The sequence below is a fragment of the Xiphophorus couchianus genome, chromosome 11 (genome assembly GCF_001444195.1).
Source record: "Xiphophorus couchianus chromosome 11, X_couchianus-1.0, whole genome shotgun sequence".
NCBI lineage: Eukaryota > Metazoa > Chordata > Actinopteri > Cyprinodontiformes > Poeciliidae > Xiphophorus > Xiphophorus couchianus.
In genome coordinates this window covers 7,068,089-7,086,924 of record NC_040238.1, presented here as the reverse complement: position 1 = coordinate 7,086,924, position 18,836 = coordinate 7,068,089, and the positions used below count along the sequence as shown (strand labels likewise).

The following is an 18,836-nucleotide window of genomic DNA, read 5'->3' as shown; positions in this document are numbered from 1 at the left end:
GTGACAATGACAATAAAGATTTATCTTATCTTATCTATCTTATCTTATCTTATCTAAATGTGTTTGCCTTTTGTCCCTTCATCAGTACCATTTTCTTTGATTTGTGTCATTTAAAATCTGCACTATACAAGATGTGTCATGGGCAACTGGAAATAAAAGGTGCTTAAACAGAGTGGTTTGGATTTGTATATACCTCTTATACCCCTTTATATATACCCCTTTAAAATGTCTAATTTTTGTTACTGCTTAGCCCAGATAATGTAGGAGCTTTTCTTTTTCAACACAGAGAGAGCATGTAAAAATAGGCTTCCCAGGAGCAAATACTAGTCTGCAGATAGGAAAACATTAAGCAGCCCAAATTACTAAAAGATGGTAACTCTTTGCATTCATCAGCTTATACCTTATGCATTTCAAAGTATGCATTTAGTATGCATTACTAAATGGTAACACATTTACAATACATCGTTGATAAGTTAAAGACTTCTCTTTTCATTTAAATGCAACTTATTGTGTAATGACAGATTAACTATTGCCCTAGTCAAAACATACTTTGTGACACATCAGCAAACCTCGGTGAGATAAATCGAGTCATGTTTCTGTTGTGAGGCACAACGTGTAAGTCACTTTGTCAACTGATAGTTACATAGAACACTGTCAGTGTCTCACAGGTCAGCACTTTGGGAATATCAGCATTACATCGACAGAGTGCTTGATTTAATGAAAAACAGGGAGCCATTGTCACAGATTCAGCAGTCTGTGGGCTGGTTTCCCACAGTGCAGTGCACTCATCTGGAAGCAGGAAGTAAACAAATAATGCCACAAGCCAAACAGCTGGTTATGCTGGGCTGTGAACAGACACACATGAGACGTTTACATCAGTTTAGAAAATGACTGTTTGCAGAAGCAATGTCCAACTGTGTTTGCAACAGAACCAGGTCTGGTTGCTTTGTGATGAATCTGGATAATACTCAGGCAATCTATGACAAAAATGTGTTAAATATGTTCTCATTTCATAAATTCTGCAGAAAATATGTATAGGTCAGATGAGTCATAAACATGACATAACACCTGCCATGAACATGAGTAAGTCTTCATGAATATTTATGACTGTTGTTATAAAGTGTTATTCGGTAAATCATGACACTTTTAATGCAAAGTTGACATTATTCAAAATGTCTTTGTTATGACAACTTGACATTAACCAAAAATCATTATGTCATAAATATATCATGATAGCAGTAATAGTAATGTCATAATTATCACTCTGTCAAAAGCTTTATCAAAACAGTAATTAATATTTTCCCCTACCTGAAATATAGTGGAATAAATAAGACCAACAATAAAGATTTCATTAGCTTTATTACACTGTCAAATAATTTCATAACAGTCATTAATAATTCCTCTTACATCAAGTGGGACAAGTAGCACAGTTATGAAGATGTCATTAATTGTCATTACAATGTCAAATGCTATATTAACATAGTCATTAATGTTAAGTCTTACCTCAATTGAAGTGGAAAACATTGGACTACTTATAACTACCATCATAGCTGTAGAACGGACAGAATAGCTATATCCTATTACATATTATATTCAGCATAATCCTAACATACCAGACACATGTACAAAATATTGAGAAGAAAGAGGGGCATTATTTCATTGCATCTGGGAATTAATTGGAGAAATTAAAAAGTTTTGGAAAATGATAAAAGAAAGTATTTTGTCTCAAAGCACATTCTACTACATCTAGGTTTTCTCTTACTGGGTCTGCATCCCACTTTGCATCATACTTTGTTTACCAAATATGAACAGTTACTGATTGATATGTACCCACTACAAGTTAAAACACTGATTGCACATTTCTGGAAGAAAACAACAGAACCAAGTATCAAGCAATGGATCAGACAAATGCTGATGACTTCACCCCTGAAACACATTACATATCTCCAAAACAAAAAAGGCGACTTATTTGAAAACATTTCAGGATGTGTGTGGAAAATGTGGACATGTCTCAAGAGGAAGAACCCAACTAGGGACAAGTTAGAGAGTAGTAGGAGAAGAAATTGAGGAAATGCGATCGGTTTGTCCTCTAACAGTCTAAGCCTTTAGTAGCATAACTCCAGAGACCAGCTCAGGATAACCTGAGCCATGAAATGAGGGATGAGAGGCAGAGACAGGGGGAGTCGTTTCTCTGGATGTGTCATTAGAAATGTCTAATTTCAATACACTAAACTGTGTCCAGCAAAAGAGCAATTGTTACATCAGTAATGTAATTTACCAAATTTCAACTATGATTTAAAATTTTCAATAAATTTGCTTGATGAAATAGCTGTGATTAATTATATTGAAAGTGATCTGCTTCTGTGCTTGTCTTTCAGGTCTCATTCGGTTGCAAGAGCTAATAAAGGCACCATCCCGGTACAACATCCGATTAAAAATCCGCCAGCTGCCTGCAGAGACAAAGGATGCCAAGCCTCTTTTAAAGGAGATGAAAAGGGGAAAGGAATTTCATATCATATTTGACTGTGGTCATGAGATGGCTGCTGGGATCCTTAAGCAGGTATGGACACATCAGCTTTGCTTTAAGCTGTCTGCTGCTACTTCCATGTAGAAGTGAATCATTTCCCAAGAAAGCAACAGGAGGTAGTCTGAAGCTGTGGATTGTACTTTCTCAGTAGGCAGGTTTTTTGGAACTGGATTGGTCACCTGATATTATCCAATATGCCACCATATTATATATGCCAATTTCCAATTGTTACTTGTCACACCACCAAATCTGCTCAAATTGTTTTGATCTTTGTTTTAAATTCTGCATGCTTATTTTTCATGTCCCATTTTACTATGAAAATTTGAAAGTGGCTAAATAGTGTGTTTAGAAAAGCACCAATAGTTGTACTTCTGTACATGTAAATGCACTGGGAACACTGTGTGGCAGCACAAGGGTATGAATCTGATACTCTGCCCCCCAAAGCAGGGTAACCAGAACGCCACCTTGGGAATTGCGCCCAAGGAAATAGATCGCCAGTAAGGCACTTAAGGTCCGTGACCAAAGACAAGAAGACTTTATTCCACCAAAAAAAAAAAAAAAAGTTACACTTTATTGTTCCATGTTTTAAAAGACAATTGAAACACACTCGATTGTGAAGAAATTCCAACACCGGTCACTCGCACAGCACACAGGTCCAGCCCCCCCTGAACACTCCCCACCGCTTTCTGCTCTCAGCCTGGAGACAAAAGAGTGGGGTTTAAACAAAGCAAATACAAAAAAGAAAAAAAAAGGACACTACAATTTAGATATGAACAAGTGCTAAAATGAGGTTACCCCTAACCTCGGACATAACCAGTCATTAAAAATCAATGCTTTAATTAAGTATGGTAATCTACAAAAAAATGGCTGCTATTTACAGCAAGGTCGGAGGCCACACAGAATAGAATAATCCAAAATAAACAAATTTAAAACAAAAAGCACAAAACTAAGAAACCAAACAAAAAAGAGAGAGAAAACAAAGCAGAAAATAAAAGAAACTAAGCAGCAGGATCTCCAGCGAGCTGCAGCAGCTTTATGTCTGAAATGAAGTTACAGATTAATAGGTGATTTTAGAAAATGGCAGAAGGTAGAGGAAGCCATTGTCACCTACCGGAGCTGAATGAGTCCACCCTAATCAAAGAGCCCCTTCAGGGCCAACAGCAGCAGCATCAGCTTGTAAGTACTTTCTATATATAAATAGTTGTCATTTTTGTGCTATTGAACTGCATGGGTGCGATAAAAAAAATACATACCCGTTTTATGTTGCCAAGCTGAACTGGGGAGGGTAAATTACAGCCACACCCCAGTACCAAACAGGAGACTTAAGGTAGTTTCTAAATTTAAACAATTTGAGTTAACCAGCTAAAACTGCAGATCTTATACAGAAGGAGAAACATTACTTACTGATGTTAGAGTTATGGCCACTACAAGTTAACCAAGCGAACTTCCTACTGAAGTGCGACTGTAACCCACATAAAGTGGGTATGCCTCTTTAAGAGACAGAGGTTAAGGAGGCTGGGTGGTGTACCTGGCCAATAGGAAGTTTAGTTTCCAGAGCGTCTGAACCAATCAGAATGCAGACTGCCGTTGTGGGTCCAGCCCTTCTCCCCCGGGTCTGCAGTACTGTTGGTTTGCCCTAGAGTTCTGACGTAATGAGACAGCTGAGCTGTGCAGCGCCAGCGTATGTATTGTGACAGTTAAAGTATTTCGTACGAACTGTATTATTTACAAACTGTATTATAAACTAACTCTTTTGTAAATAGATTTTCTGTTGATCGTCCAGCTTCTGGGCTGGAAATGATTTATTAAGTATAAAGACTAAACTTCAGTTTTCTGCTGTTAGAGCCGTTAGGAACCGTTAGCTCTTTCTGGCAGTTGGTTCATCCGTTCAATTAAAGGTAAAATTTAGGCTATAACCTATTTTTACTTTATTAAGTTTATATTATTTAGGTCAAATATGCCTTGTTACACCGTCTAGTGCCCCACGCAGCCGGACTGAGAGACACTATACAGTTGTCTGAGGCATGTCGCATTGAGATCGGTGAGCATATTCTGAGCCTTTCATTTGGGTTTTTGTTGTTTGTCACATTGTTGTTGAAAATATCCTTTATTTGAGTAATTAAGAAATGTTTTATTATTGTATTGGAAAAAAGGATTAAAGCTAGAACAGCTTAGTAAAAATCCTATATTTCTGCTGGTCCTGTCTGTTGACAGGTCAGGTTTTTTTATTTATGCTGGATTGTTCCTGAAGTGGATCCTCCTTTGACCTTGATGGCGAGCCTTCCCACCTGGACCTAAAGAAAGAACCAGATTTTGTCTGTCCCATTTGGAGTCCTGCTGCACCCTGCGGTGTGGTAGGCGTGTAACACACATCTTCACACACAGTTGGTTATGTGTGAGACCACCGACTGACATTCTCCATTCTTATTGTTTTTTTTATTTTGGACAATACATTTTGGACCAATTTTATTTCAAACATTATAACAAACTGCTGTGGTGGAAATTCTCCTCTGTGAACGATGTCGAGTTAACTCAATTTGGAAATGAATTTAATTAATCTGTTGACTAATATAATTTAGAGTGCAGATTACTAGGGTGCACCCAAAATATTTGAATCTAAGAGATAGCACTTGGCCAAGTAATATTGTCATTATTTTATGTATTTTATTGTGTGTAATTTTATTTTCATAATTGTGTGTTTTGTGCAACTGTCAATTGTATGTTTTATGTCACTAAAGCCAGTTCTTTAGATACATCCAACTGCCTTTGTGTGTCATTTAAACACTCCACTGTGCTCCGATAGCCGAACCTATTGGCCCATTTACCTAATATATATATACTACCCTTCTCTACTGTGTTACACGACCAAATGCAGGCACAAAGAAAACAGATGAGAGAGTCTCCCTGCTCCACACCCATTATGAGGTAATTAGGTGTCAGGTGCCCTCAATCCTGGGACAGGATATATATAACTGTAACTGTAACTATAACTGCACATTCTATTATGGAACAACAAACAAAACATCTCACTGTACAGAAAATAAGGATAAAATAGTATTTGACTGTTTAAGAACAAAAGTAACAATAGCAGTTTTAAAAAAAACACACACACAAAAAATAAACTCTAAAATGCTTGAACATGTAGCTTTCCTGTGAATAATCACTGTTTTGGAAAACTGCTGCACCTTAATAAAGAGCAAGTGTTTGGGTTTTAAGAAGTCATTTCTTAAATTACATTTGTACACACTTATTACAGTGTGAGAGATTCATTTGTTGGACCTTTTTATGTTTCTCATTCTCTCGTATACTCTGTATTTTCTTTTATGTTGTAAATACTGTTATTTGTTATTTTTGTGTGCAGCACTTTGGCCAACAGCAATTGCTATTAAATATATATATATATATAAAATTGATTTGATTGGAAATTTGATTGGACTTCTGTTTTTCACAGAATGAACTATCTCACAAATTGAATTTCACAATATTATTTTGAATTTACTCTTTTCGGAATTAGCTAAACACAGTGTTGTAGTCAAGACCACCTAACCCGAGACCGAGTCAAGAGCAAGACCAGAGGCTGCTGTTATTGATTAACTGGTGACTAAATTAACTGGTTGAAACTTATGCGCACCACAGATGTTTTTAAATTGTAGGTGGCTGTGTTGATGCCTGTTGAAAAATGCTACTTGTGTGACAAAACCGTTTGCAAACCTTTACTATAAATCCCAAATATGTTTAATGTTGCACGTGAAAATTATATTTCGAAGCAAGTTTCTACAGAGCAGCGTTGAGTTCGCTTTGAAAACACAGCATTGGAGCAAAACCAGATCAATGAGTAACACCACAATCCCATTCACATTCAGGTTCACCAGAATAAATTCATTTAATCTCATGAACAGTCACAATGTAAACATAAGTGGGAGGTTTCTGCTTTTTGTAACCAGCACTGATCAGAAAAACATTGGAATTGACTCTCAAGAACCTGTAATATGATTTGCTTAACACTTCTAGCCTAGTGTGTGTTTTTGGCTCAGATCCTGCAATGCAGCCGTACTGTTTCTGGACTTAATTCATTTTTTAGCGACACTACCCACAGGAAGTGTCGCTGAACAATGAGATTGGTGTCATCATATTTAATCAAATTTAAATCACATACCTGATGGTGTTGCTTGTGGTGTTCACATGTCCAAATAGAGAGGAATATCAAGTAATGTTAAGTTATACTGCAATAAAATCTCACCTAAATGATATAAGGTTAACAGCCAATGTTGTAGTTGGTGGTGATATCCAAATTCACAAGCCAAAATTATAATGTAACCCATGTTAATTTAACAAATATGAATTATAGCAGGGCTGCACAGTGGCGCTGTTGGTAGCACTGTTGCCTTGCAGCAGGAAGGTCCTGGGTTCGATTCCCGGCCGGGGTCTTTCTGCATGGAGTTTGCATGTTCTCCCTGTGCATGCGTGGGTTCTCTCCGGGTACTCCGGCTTCCTCCCACAGTCCAAAAACATGACTGTCAGGTCAATTGGTTTCTCTAGATTCTCCCTAGGTGTGAGTGTGTGTGTGCATGGTTGTTTGTCCTGTATGTCTCTGTGTTGCCCTGCGACAGACTGGCGACCTGTCCAGGGTGTACCCCGCCTCTCGCCCGGAACGTCGCTGGAGATGGGCACCAGCAACCCTCCCGACCTCATTAGGGACAAGGGTGAACAGAAAATGGATGGATGGATGGATGGATGAATTATAGCCTGTAGTACACTACATTGTCGATAGGTGGCAGTAAATGGTTTCAAGTAGTCTAAAACTACATTGATATGCCGCAGAATATGGACTAGAATAACCAGAAGAAGAAACTGGAAGAAACGTTTTGTGGTCATTTTATTGACAAAACTCTGTGTTATTTTCAATATTTTTCAAGAGCTAGTTTTCATCTATGGTTGATTTTTCGATTCTTGTGTAACCGGACCCGGAAGAACCTTGTTTTTGACATTACATTTATTTGTTTTTTGATGCGAATCTCCGGTGAGTTCTGTGCTATAATTTTCTTCGTTAGCTATCGATTAGCCACAAGCTAATATTTTGCTGTTATGTATTAAAAGTTATATTGTGATTTCATTTTACAGTTCAATGTTGAAAGGAAAAAAAAAATAATCGGAGATACTTGTTTATGATTAAGAATATATGTTTTGTATGAAAATTAGCAATGCTTACGGCTAACTCTGAAAGGCTATTCTGCTAATATTGCGTTTTTTTTCTTCTTGGAATACTGATACTGATGAGGTATCTAGTGACAGTGAGTTATTTATTCCACTGTACGGAATTGAAGAATGCTAGAAAAAGATATGTCAATTCAGTGAATATTATGTTGTGATGTTTTGTTGAGCTAAAAGACAAAATTGGTTATCGCAGCTGTAAATTATTTTATTTACATGGAGTGAAAGATAAACTTTCACTGAAATGACTTAGAATGGTGTATCACAAAATAGTAAAATACATTTCTGCTATATGCAGCTTGTTTTTTTTTGTGTGTTGAGAGACATCGTGTGAAGAATGGCGAGCCAGGATCCAAAAGAGCAGATTGAGATTGTGTCCACTACAACGTCAAAGAAGAACCTTCTTCTGTTCCATTTGATCGGTGGGATTGCACATATTAACACTACCCGGTGTAAAAGGAAGAAATATTTATTAAAACTTTGAACAAAACGTTTGGCACGTTTCTTCCTTAAAAAGCCGGGTCCTCTCGACGAGCAGCGGGTAAAACAACCCACAACAAGGCGTGTTGACGTCACAGATCACAGAGTTTAATTCATACAAAGCAACGCATGAATCAGTTAACAAAGCTGCAGAGGTACAGAGATATGCATTTTTCTCATAAAAATACAGACACACAAGGGGAGACAGACAAACACAAAACACAGAGACAGACAAAGGCGCCCACGTGGAGAAAAGATGGAAAAAACTCTCTCTATTTTAGCGCTACATGTAACTTTATACTGAGTAGGTGTTTCCTCACTTTAATATATGCAAAGAAGGTGTTCTGTTGTTCAACCAATCAGAGACCTGTTTCGGCCCCCAGAGAACCCTGGAAACTCCCCTCCTTACAGCTCAGCTCGAAGGTGATCTGTTCTCTGTCAAACCAAACAGGAGGGAAACCCCTTAATCCTGTGCGTACCACGCACGAATGTCCCCAGCACCGAAGTCCTGATATAAATCTCGCCGACTCCCCTGGAGTTTCTTCCTCCCACATTCCAGCTGCCGTTTCCATGGAGATGCTAATTTTATGGCGTTTGTGTGCTCTTAAGCAGACAGTGGAAGGCGTCTGCTTGTCTCCTTTGGGCCTCTCTCTGGGTCACACAAAACCTGTTTTTCAAATAAGAGTGCTTAATATACCTTTACACATGTTGTAAGATTAAATGTATTTTTAGCACTAAAATAATCATTTTTCTTAACACCGGGTAGCTACCATATAACATTCAGATCTGAAAACTGAATTGAACTGAAAAAAAAAGAAAGGAAAAACTTTTGAACTCGACTGACTTGACTTAGGACTACCAAAAGGAAACATTGACTATTTTGTTCTGTTTCATTATTGTCAAATTGTGTAATAAATGTGTTTTGTTCAACACATTGTTTCCCTCGCTCCTCCTGAGTTGAACCTAGTTCTGATGTGCTATTTAATTGTAAAGATTTATAGTCACCGATTCCTTTGTTACAGGTGCCTTACCAGATAAGTACAAAGTTTTACAAAGTGGCGAGCCCAGCCAGGAGGAGCAGTTGAAAAGGGAAGATACTATGTAATGTGAAGTACTTTTAGGTGTTTTGTTTTGTCAGATGTAAATTACTATCGAAACCATATTCTTGTAAGTCTAAAATACCCCCCAAAAAATGGATCTGGTCCAGTATTATGGGATTGATGTAACGAGAGCCATCAGTGTAAATGGTGTCACTGAAACAGATTCTAACCGTGACATTAGGGCTTCCTTCAGAAAATATGGAGCAGTAACCAGAATCCTCAGAGTGCAGAACACAGAAGGGGAAGGGAGAGAATCTGTCATTGTAGAATTTGGCTCACAAACATCCCTGACTAATATTGGGTCACATTTCCCAGGCGAAGTAGAGAATGTTGCCGACCCAGATGTGAAGTGGTATGCAACTTGCCTTAGCATAACTGAATCCGATCAGAATTTGAGCCATGATCTACCTCTGAATGAGTGGAGTGACGACACGGACGACAGTTCTTCTGATCACAGTACCACTCCTCTAATAAAACGCACAAAGCCCATTCTTGTGCTCAATGAAAACTGCCCTTCTCCTCCACCCCCTAAATCAAACAGTTTTCAGACTGACGTGGCTAAAAAAAGGGTTGAGACAAAACCTCCAAAACTGACCAGCGATGTAACTAACCCACCTGAAATTCAGTGAATTGTGGTGGAACATGTTATAAGGAATGATGCTGCCCCCTCTCAGAGCCAGTCAAAATGGCTACGGCCATTCTCAGGAAGAGTACCAAAACCTCCAGGCGAAGCAGATTATGAAACATGGGGCCTGCATGTTGAGCTACTGTTTAATGATGGCACTTCAGATGATGTGACCCGGAGAAAAATACTGGAAAGTTTGCTCCCCCCAGCATCTGACGTCGTGAAACAACTTGGTTACTCAGCGCACCCAAGAGAATATGTAAAACTGCTTGATGCTGCTTACGGCCTTGTGGAGGATGGTGAGGAAATATTTGCTAAGTTCCTGAGCACAAACCAAAATCCAGGTGAGAAGGCATCTGAATATCTACAGAGGCTACAGGGTCTTTTAAGCACTGCTATTAAAAGAAATGGTGTGAATGCAGCAGATGCAAATCGTCACCTCTTGAAACAATTTAAAAGAGGATGTTGGGATCCCAATTTGATCTTGCAATTAGAAATAAACAAAGAAGCTATGCATGACTTTGCTGAACTCCTGTTGCAGATACGCACCGAAGAAGATAAGCGATCCTCTAAGCTCGACAGAATGCATCGCCATTTTGGGTCTTCCAAGGCAAAGCCCATTGCAAATGTCAACTCACTTCATGACCTGACACCTCCTTGTCCTGAACCCGGTTCTGAAGTTTTACAGACATACATCTCTGAGACTGAGAAGTTGAGGAAACAGGTGGTTGGGTTGCAATTACAGCTCTCCACAAAACCCTCCAAAAAGCAAAAAAAAAACAAAAAACAGAAGGCTGCTGAAGAAAACCACGAACTGCCAACAGCAGAAAGCCAAGTTCAGCAAGTTGCACGGCAGTTTTCAGAAAGACCTCAGCCTAAAGCTTGGTTCTGTTTTAGGTGTGGCGAAGATGGGCACATAGCAAGGAACTGTGAAAACCCCATTAACAAAGCTGCTGTTGATCAGAAATACAAAGAACTGAAGGCTAAACAAGAAGAATGGAAGAGTAAGCACACCAGTCAGTCGTTAAACTGGAACAGGTTCCAGTAATGGGACATACTGGAACCAGAAATATTCCAAAGAGTCCCACACCCAAAGAACATTGTCAAAATAACTGTCGACATGGTGGGAACCGCCAAGCCCAGCTGCCAGGTGGATTAGTTGGCTCAAGAGCTGCTGTGGATTTATCGATTGGAGAAATAAAGCACACCTGCCTTATTGATTCTGGGTTGCAAGTTACCACCATCTCCAAATCCTTCCAGGAGACTCACTTGTCTTCATATCCCCTCTTCTCCTTGGATAACCTCCTCGAAGTAGAAGGAGCTGCGGGTCAAATCGTTCCTTATCTGGGGTATATTGAGATCGACATCACTTTCCCTCAGAGTTTCACAGGTGAGGAAAAACTGGTCAAAGTCCTAGCTCTAATTGTTCCAAACAACAGAGCCAATTCAGAAATTCCAGTCCTGATTGGAACAAATGCTCTGGATATTTTGTATGAAGACTTCAGTGAGCATATGAATATCCCTGAGGACTGTACTCATGTTCCCCTCATTAGGCAACTTCATGCCATCTACAAGAAAAAGACAAGACAGAAAAACTATGTGAGGTCTGTCAAGACACAAGGAAAAAATAAGATCATCCTCCCAGCAGGTAAAAAACTTACATTAGATGGTCGTGTGAGAAATGTCCCTGCAGAGCAAGGCGCTATACTCTTAGTAGAGCCAGTCAGCCAACGAGGTTTACCAAGCGGTGTGATACTCTGCAGTTACATCATGTCAAGTCCACGACAGACTTCATTTAAAGTCCCCATCCTTCTGAAAAATGAGACTAACCATGACATAGTTGTTCCCGCTCATCAAGTCTTGGCAAAAGTCTCTTTCCCTTTGTCAGTCTCCTCTCCTGTTCCTACCTCTAACAATAAAGGGGAAGAAGAACCTGAAGGACAAATAGGCAGTATTGCCACATGTTGTACTGCTTATGAAGTGACTCAAAGTGAACACATTCAGTTTGACTTTGCTGATTCTCCACTTTCAGAGGAATGGAAAACTAGAATTTCAAATACTCTTAATTCCATCCCTGAAGTTTTTGCCAGAGGAGAACTTGATTTTGGACACACAACTGCAGTGAAACATAAGATTCGACTTTCTGATCCAACACCTTTTAAGCACAGACCACGACCTATTCATCCATCTGATTATGAAGCTGTGCGCCTCCATTTAAAACAACTGTACGACAGCAACATTATCAGGGAGTCTGAAAGCCCATTTGCTTCACCAATTGTGGTCGTGAAGAAAAAAAATGGACAGATCCGCCTTTGTGTGGACTATAGGAAGTTGAACAGCCAAACTATTAAGGATGCCTATGCCCTGCCAAACATAGAAGAGGCATTTGCTACACTCACAGGATCCAAGTGGTTTTCTGTAATGGATTTAAAGTCAGGCTACTACCAAGTGGAAGTTGATGAGGATGATAAACATAAGACTGCCTTTGTCACACCTATGGGTTTTTGGGAGTTCAACAGGATGCCACAAGGAGTGACTAATGCTCCAAGTACATTTCAACGCCTGATGGAGAAATGTATGGCCTCCATGAACCTCAAAGAGGTCTTAGTTTTTTTTGGATGATCTCATAGTCTTCTCTGATAGCCTTGAGGATCATGAGCAAAGACTTTTGAAAGTCTTGAATAGGCTGAAGGAGTTTGGCCTCAAACTGTCTCCAGAGAAATGTCATTTTTTCCAAAAGTCAGTGAGATATTTAGGGCAAATAGTGTCAGAAGAGGGAGTACAAACTGACCCTGATAAGATTTCGGCGCTCATTACGTGGCCCAAACCCCTCAACATATCTGAGCTAAAATCTTTTCTGGGGTTTACAGGGTACTACCGTAGATTCATTAAGGATTATGCAAAGATTGCAAAACCTCTAAATGACTTAACAGCTGGCGTAGGTCCTGTTAGAAAACCAAAACATAACAGACTAAAGTCAGACTGTGGCTGGAACCGACCCTTTAATGAAAAGTGGACCTCTCTATGTGATGAGGCATTTGACACCCTAATACAAAAGCTAACAACTGCACCAATACTTGGATTTGCTAATCCATGTAAGCCATATATTCTACACACAGATGCTAGTTTACATGGCCTTGGTGCTGCTTTGTATCAAGAAGATGGAGGTCGGTTGAGGGTCATCGCATATGCCAGCAGAGGGCTGTCAAACTGTGAAAGAAGGTACCCCACCCACAAACTAGAGTTTCTAGCATTAAAGTGGGCAATTACTGACAAGTTTGCTGATTATTTACACGGTGTTGACTTCACTGTCATGACGGACAACAACCCGTTGACTTATGTTTTGACATCTGCAAAACTTGATGCAACAGGGCATTGGTGGCTTGCTGCCTTATCCAACTTCACTTTCAACCTTCAGTACCGTGCTGGTAGAAGAAATCAGGATGCTGATGGACTATCAAGGCGTCCACATGTCCTTAAAGAAGTTGATGACAGTGCAGCTGCTGAAGACGAAAGGATTAAGCAGTTCATTGACAAGTTTAGAAGAGATGAAGACATCATATCCTTTCCTGTAGAGGCTGTGCAGGCTGTATGTGAGAAACATCAAGTGAACAGCAACTTACCTGTTACGGTGGAGTGTTTAGCAATTGATGCACATGCAATTCCAGCTGAATTCATTGATGCTGATATCACAGGATCTAGTACTCTTCCAAAGATGTCACAGCAAGACTGGGCAGCAGAGCAGAGAGAAGATTTTGCTATCAGCAGAGTCATAGATCTTGTCAGTACAGGAAAACGTCTCTCCTGCAGACTGAGACAGAAAGAAGAAAGGCAAGTCCAGCTAATGCTGAAAGTTCAAGATCAGTTGTCCTTAATTGACAATGTTCTGTACCGGAAGCGCATGTATCAGGGTCAATCCATTTTCCAGCTGGTTCTCCCTGAGAGATACAGACAGACTGCATTTGAAAGTCTCCACAATGATGTTGGTCATTTGGGAATTGAAAGGACTATGGATCTCTTGCAATCCCGGTTCTATTGGCCAAGAATGTGGCTAGATGTTGAACAGAAGATCAGACAGTGTGAAAGATGTGTGCGCCGCAAAGCCAGAGCTGAGAAAACAGCACAGCTCGTTAACATCAAAACAAGCAGGCCACTTGAGCTAGTGTGTATGGACTACCTGTCTCTTGAACCTGATAGTCGAGGGACAAAGAGCATACTAGTAATCACAGACCATTTCACAAAGTTCTCTGTTGCAGTGCCTACTCCTGATCAGAAAGAGAAAACCATAGCAAAAGCTTTGTGGGACAAGTTCATTGTATATTATGGTCTACCAGAACGACTGCATAGTGACCAAGGTCGCAATTTTGAATCAGCGGTCATTAAAAGTCTGTGCCAGATGTTGGGCATAAAAAAGACGAGAACAACCCCATACCACCCACGTGGAAACCCCGTAGAGAGGTTCAACCGCACTCTACTAGGGATGCTGGGGACTCTTCAAGAAGATGACAAGATCAAATGGCGTGATCATGTGCAGCCATTAGTCCATGCTTACAATTGCACTAAAAACGACACAACTGGGTATTCTCCTTATCAGCTTATGTTCGGGAGGCAGCCCAACCTACCGATCGATGTGGCATTTGGATTAATTCGTCAAGGAAAAGACACAGTCACACACAATGAATATGTGACGAGACTTAAAGAAACTCTACAAGAAAGTTACAAACTTGCTGTGGAGCACAGTCACAAAACTGCTCAGCGCAATAAGGCCAGATATGACCTCAAAGTTAGAGAGTCCATTTTGGAAGAAGGGGATCGTGTGCTTATACAAAATGTAGGGATCCATGGAAAGCACAAACTTGCTGATAAGTGGAGCCAAGCTATATACAAAGTTGTGAAGCATGTCAATGACTCACCTGTGTATGTTGTTGTTCCCCTCAACTCTGATGGTCCTGAGAAAACTCTTCATCGAGACATGCTTTTGCCTTGTGGGTTTCTGTCATCCTCTGTACTGGAAGATTCCTCATCTCAAGATGATGTGGACAAGCTCAGGTTAGCTCCAATTCAGGGTCCATCATTGTCAGAAGATGGAGAAATACACCTGGCAGACGGTGATGATTGTTCATGTTGTGATTTTTGGCCAGTGATTCACGAAGAAGTCACTTACCCGCCTTTCACTACGGTGCATGAAGTTCCCATCTCCAGTAATCAGGGTTCAGCAGACCACAATCCCAAACTTGGCTGCTCGAGTTTGAATCCTTACGCAGATGTTTTCGCACCAGTACAAGCTGAATCAAGGAAAGGGCAAACTCCAGCTGAACCTGTTGGGTTACAACTTGAGGAAACTGCCGCGGATCAAATGAATGTCTGTCCTGAGGCTGAAATTCACCCACTTGAAGGAAAGCAGGATTTGGAAGCTAACATTCAACCTGTAAATGACAATCCACATTCTGAGATTGAAGTTCAGAGTAGGGATACAGCACTGGATGTGCAAATGAACACTGAAAAGGTGGATGTGGAGGAAAATGACAATGTTGATGTTGACGATGAAGCAAGAATGCAAAAAATGAACCTTGAAGAGAAAGAGGGAGAGAACGTTATGTCCGAAGTAAGACGATCAGAGAGAAATAGGTTAGAACCAAGCCGATTAATGTACAAGACTCTAGGTAATCCACTATCCCTAGTGATGCATTCTATTCTAAGCAGTCTTGACATGGTTGTCACTCAAGCATTAGATTCAGTTACTCCCCCAGTTTTCGGAGCTCTGACTGCCATTTGAATAGATTCCTGTCATGCGAGGATGCATGCCATGTCAGGGAGGGAGGGATGTAACCCATGTTAATTTAACAAATATGAATTATAGCCTGTAGTACACTACATTGTCGATAGGTGGCAGTAAATGGTTTCAAGTAGTCTAAAACTACATTGATATGCCGCAGAATATGGACTAGAATAACCAGAAGAAGAAACTGGAAGAAACGTTTTGTGGTCATTTTATTGACAAAACTCTGTGTTATTTTCAATATTTTTCAAGAGCTAGTTTTCATCTATGGTTGATTTTTCGATTCTTGTGTAACCGGACCCGGAAGAACCTTGTTTTTGACATTACATTTATTTGTTTTTTGATGCGAATCTCCGGTGAGTTCTGTGCTATAATTTTCTTCGTTAGCTATCGATTAGCCACAAGCTAATATTTTGCTGTTATGTATTAAAAGTTATATTGTGATTTCATTTTACAGTTCAATGTTGAAAGGAAAAAAAAAATAATCGGAGATACTTGTTTATGATTAAGAATGTATGTTTTGTATGAAAATTAGCAATGCTTACGGCTAACTCTGAAAGGCTATTCTGCTAATATTGCGTTTTTTTTCTTCTTGGAATACTGATACTGATGAGGTATCTAGTGACAGTGAGTTATTTATTCCACTGTACGGAATTGAAGAATGCTAGAAAAAGATATGTCAATTCAGTGAATATTCTGTTGTGATGTTTTGTTGAGCTAAAAGACAAAATTGGTTATCGCAGCTGTAAATTATTTTATTTACATGGAGTGAAAGATAAACTTTCACTGAAATGACTTAGAATGGTGTATCACAAAATAGTAAAATACATTTCTGCTATATGCTGCTTGTTTTTTTTTTGTGTTGAGAGACATCGTGTGAAGAATGGCGAGCCAGGATCCAAAAGAGCAGATTGAGATTGTGTCCACTACAACGTCAAAGAAGAACCTTCTTCTGTTCCACTTGATCGGTGGGATTGCACATATTATCACTACCCGGGTAGCTACCATATAACATTCAGATCTGAAAACTGAATTGAACTGAAAAAAAAAGAAAGGAAAAACTTTTGAACTCGACTGACTTGACTTAGGACTACCAAAAGGAAACATTGACTATTTTGTTCTGTTTCATTATTGTCAAATTGTGTAATAAATGTGTTTTGTTCAACACATTGTTTCCCTCGCTCCTCCTGAGTTGAACCTAGTTCTGATGCGCTATTTAATTGTAAAGATTCATTGTCACCGATTCCTTTGTTACAGGTGCCTTACCAGATAAGTACAAAGTTTTACAATAATAATAAATGTTCCTACATTATACTGTCAGACACCACCAACAGATTATGAGCCATATCTGCAGTATTTGTCTGTGTTCTCTACTAGGAAACAGTTTGCAGGCTGGTGACGAGGGGAAATAAACTTAAAAACAAAACGAGCCGCATTAAAATTAACTTGTGACAGTCAAACGGGGTCCTCAACGCAGATGTTTGTAAAAAATTAGGTGGCTGTGTCGTTTCCTGATCAAAACGCGACAAACGTAAATAAACGGATTAGAAAATGTCTATGATCTCTTCAAAACAATAATAATTCTATGTATGTGAAGGAATATTCAAGAATATATTGGAATATCACCAAAATATACCACACAAGTGAATATTATTTTTTAGACAGTAAAATAAACGGTCCAAAACTTGAATTAGACGACATCTCTAACTGAACTCGTACCAGCGGTCGCTGAGCTCCGAGAGCAATGTTTTCTCCTCTAAACTATATTGGCCGACAGATGTCCAATAATCCAACCTGTTACTGATTCTGATCTAACGGACACTTCGCGCTTTAAGAAGCAAACCTGGATTAACTGGTGACACTTTCAGAATCTCAGTTTGAATGAAGATTTGAACCCGTTTCTGATGTAAAAGTATATAAGACAATAGTTTTTTGTCTCTCATAGTTGAGTATTAGTCACTTGATGAAAAGAATATGAATGTTTAGTTAAATTATGAGAAAAAATATCAACGATAAAGGAGAAATGACATTGCCACATAGATCTGCGGTAGCCATGTCTTCTGTAAATGAACTAGGAAATAAATGATAGAATGATACAAAAACAGTGTTTAAAAAGATTTCGCTATTGTTTTGTGGATATCTAATTGAAATATCATACAATATGAGGGAGATGTGAAAAACAACATAGCCAGTCGGTCTTTTTAAACATTTTATTTTTAATCCCATGGCTTTTCAACGTGTACAATCTACTGAACAAGTGTTCAGCAGATTGTATCGACTAGCAGATTGTATCCACCATGTATCCATGTTTCTCATCACTCCTTTCTTTCTTGTTTACTGTATATTTTTATGTTTTCCACCAATTCTCCCAAGTTATTGTCTGAATTTTGGTTCTTTGTTAGATTCCTTTTCATGACAGTTGTAGCTAGTTGCACTTTGTAATGTTTAAATTACCAAAGCCATGAGAAATGTACAGGTTGTTCTTAATTTTAGTTTAAAGGTTTAGGTTAGGAATAGAAAAGTCCAGAATGCACAGTTTATTTGCTTTGCTGTTAAATTAGAACAGAAGTGGAAACACTACAGCACTACTGCGACTCTTAAAAACTGCTGCCATCCACTCAGTTCTTTGTGTTTCTGTGGTTTTTTCTTGATTCTGTAAAACTTGTAGCTAGGTATGTTATAGTAAAAAAACCAGTACTGTACTGTGTGTTCTTGACATACTACATTATTCATTATTTACTGTTATGATTTCACTGTCTTTTATGTTTTTTTTACTAACCTTCATAATAGAAATTAAACAGAAATAGAAATTATTTTGGTTCTAACAGCTCTTAGTTATTTAGGAACTTTTGAAATCTTGTCTTCTTTTCATATTTGTCGTTTTAAAAGTACTGCATTCAATATGATGCAACCTTCCTGATGTTGGTTTCCTCCACAAAATGCTGGAGCTTGTCATAGTTTCTCACCTGACATCAGCAGCTAAAGTTCCTTTCCATCTATGAAATCATCTGCTCCACAGAGAGCTAACTGGTGATTCATTGTGGTTTGGTGAAATTCACAGTAGGCAGAGCTCCAGAAACAGCACAGCCAGGACAGGATGGCTCGCAGCCAGAT

At 39.1% G+C, this 18,836-nt stretch overlaps 1 protein-coding gene across 4 annotated transcripts in view; it reads left to right on the top strand.

Annotated features, from left to right (window-relative positions):
• Positions 1 to 18,836, top strand: part of grik2 (glutamate receptor, ionotropic, kainate 2) — a 429,445-nt gene that overhangs the window by 198,140 nt on the left and 212,469 nt on the right. For all 4 annotated transcript variants that reach the window (XM_028030748.1, XM_028030747.1, XM_028030746.1 and 1 more), the window contains exon 5: positions 2,379 to 2,560. In XM_028030748.1, the coding sequence (XP_027886549.1) occupies positions 2,379 to 2,560 (182 nt within the window). The remainder of the gene's footprint in view (positions 1 to 2,378; positions 2,561 to 18,836) is intronic.